At 50.9% G+C, this 1285-nt stretch overlaps 1 protein-coding gene across 1 annotated transcript in view; it reads left to right on the forward strand.

The window, feature by feature from the left end:
- The window catches only part of LOC104409011 (G-protein-signaling modulator 1-like), a gene marked incomplete at its 3' end in the record, with an annotated part of 30043 nt that overhangs the window by 7703 nt on the left and 21055 nt on the right, over window positions 1-1285 (forward strand). Inside the window, exon 7 of the mRNA XM_010018777.1 lies at window positions 1-154. This exon is cut by the window's left edge and continues 1 nt beyond it. Within this exon, the coding sequence (XP_010017079.1) occupies window positions 1-154 (154 nt within the window). The remainder of the gene's footprint in view (window positions 155-1285) is intronic.

Genomic DNA, 1285 nt, shown 5'->3' on the forward strand with positions numbered 1-1285 from the left:
AAACACTCCAGCTCTCCAGACAACTCAAAGACCAAGCAGTAGAAGCCCAGGCATGCTATAGTCTTGGAAACACGTACACGCTGCTTCAAGACTATGAAAGAGCCATTGAGTACCATCTAAAACACCTGGTGATAGCACAGGAGCTGGGAGACAGGTAAAGAACTGCCTCAGGAGATGGTGCCTCTGCTCTGCTGGGTTCAAAGCATGGGCCATTCCCTGTTGATCTGTTGTTCTCTGCTGCTGGGGTAGGTCTTAGTCCTGTCATTTGTGGAAAAGTACCATGATTGACACCTTTATTTTGTCATTCCAACCTGGAGATTGTGCCCTGAATGCTTTGTCTGCGTGGGCTGAGTGAGATTTCTAGGAAGAGGTAGCTGAAGAAAATGCATCATATTCAGTGCCTTGTCATGTGGCTACTGCTGCTTTATCCCAAAAGGGCTCTAAAAGCTCCTTCAAGTTCACAGGAAATGTATCTTTCTTAGAAACTGTGTGCCCGGGGCAGGTACATGTGTCACTTTGTCCTGTGCTCTGAGGCGATGCTGGAAATGTCCATGTAGAATTGATGATGTTACATAGAGACAGTGGAGATTATATATTTTGCTTCTTGGCCTCACAGAATCCCAGACTGGCTTGGGTTGAAGGGACCTTAAAGCTCCTCCAGTTCCAACCTTCTGCCACGGGCAGGGACACCTTCCACTAGAGCAGGTTGCTCCAAGCCCCTGTGTCCAACCTGGCCTCGTTCCTTCTTCTTTAGGAGATTTGGCCTTTTTTTCTCTTTCTTTTTAAAATATGTATTTTTGAGAGGCTGGTTCCTGCCTCCTGGATATTCTCTGTAACCCTGGAGCCTTTTCGCAGCTGAAGTGACTTTGCAGCCCCGTGTTCAGTGTTGCTGCTGCTGGCTCTCAGGAAGCCCGGGTGTCCTCCACTAGATGGAGCAGAGACATTACAATGGGAGATGCGTGGCACTACCCAGTATCTGCTCGGGGAAGGTCTAATCCCACCCAAGGGTGAATCACGCTGTGGGGGTGCAGGCCTGTGGGCTCCTGCATTGCTGGGAACACACCCTATGAGCAGAAGGTATTGAACAGGCTGACAAGAAGAACGTTTAAATGCTGATGAACCCGCCCAAAGCCCTGCCAAGGGAGCTGCGGAGCTGCAGTCATGCTGAGCCGCCCCCCGCGCCCCCGCTGCTTTTTTTATCCCTCACCCCCCACATCTGCTCCCCTGCAGAGCTCTGCACCTCCCAGCAGCAAACAGATGCTGAAACCTGCCCCAGAGACACCCA

Source organism: Nestor notabilis, unplaced genomic scaffold, assembly GCF_000696875.1.
Source record: "Nestor notabilis isolate BGI_N333 unplaced genomic scaffold, ASM69687v1 scaffold24507, whole genome shotgun sequence".
Classification (NCBI taxonomy): domain Eukaryota; kingdom Metazoa; phylum Chordata; class Aves; order Psittaciformes; family Psittacidae; genus Nestor; species Nestor notabilis.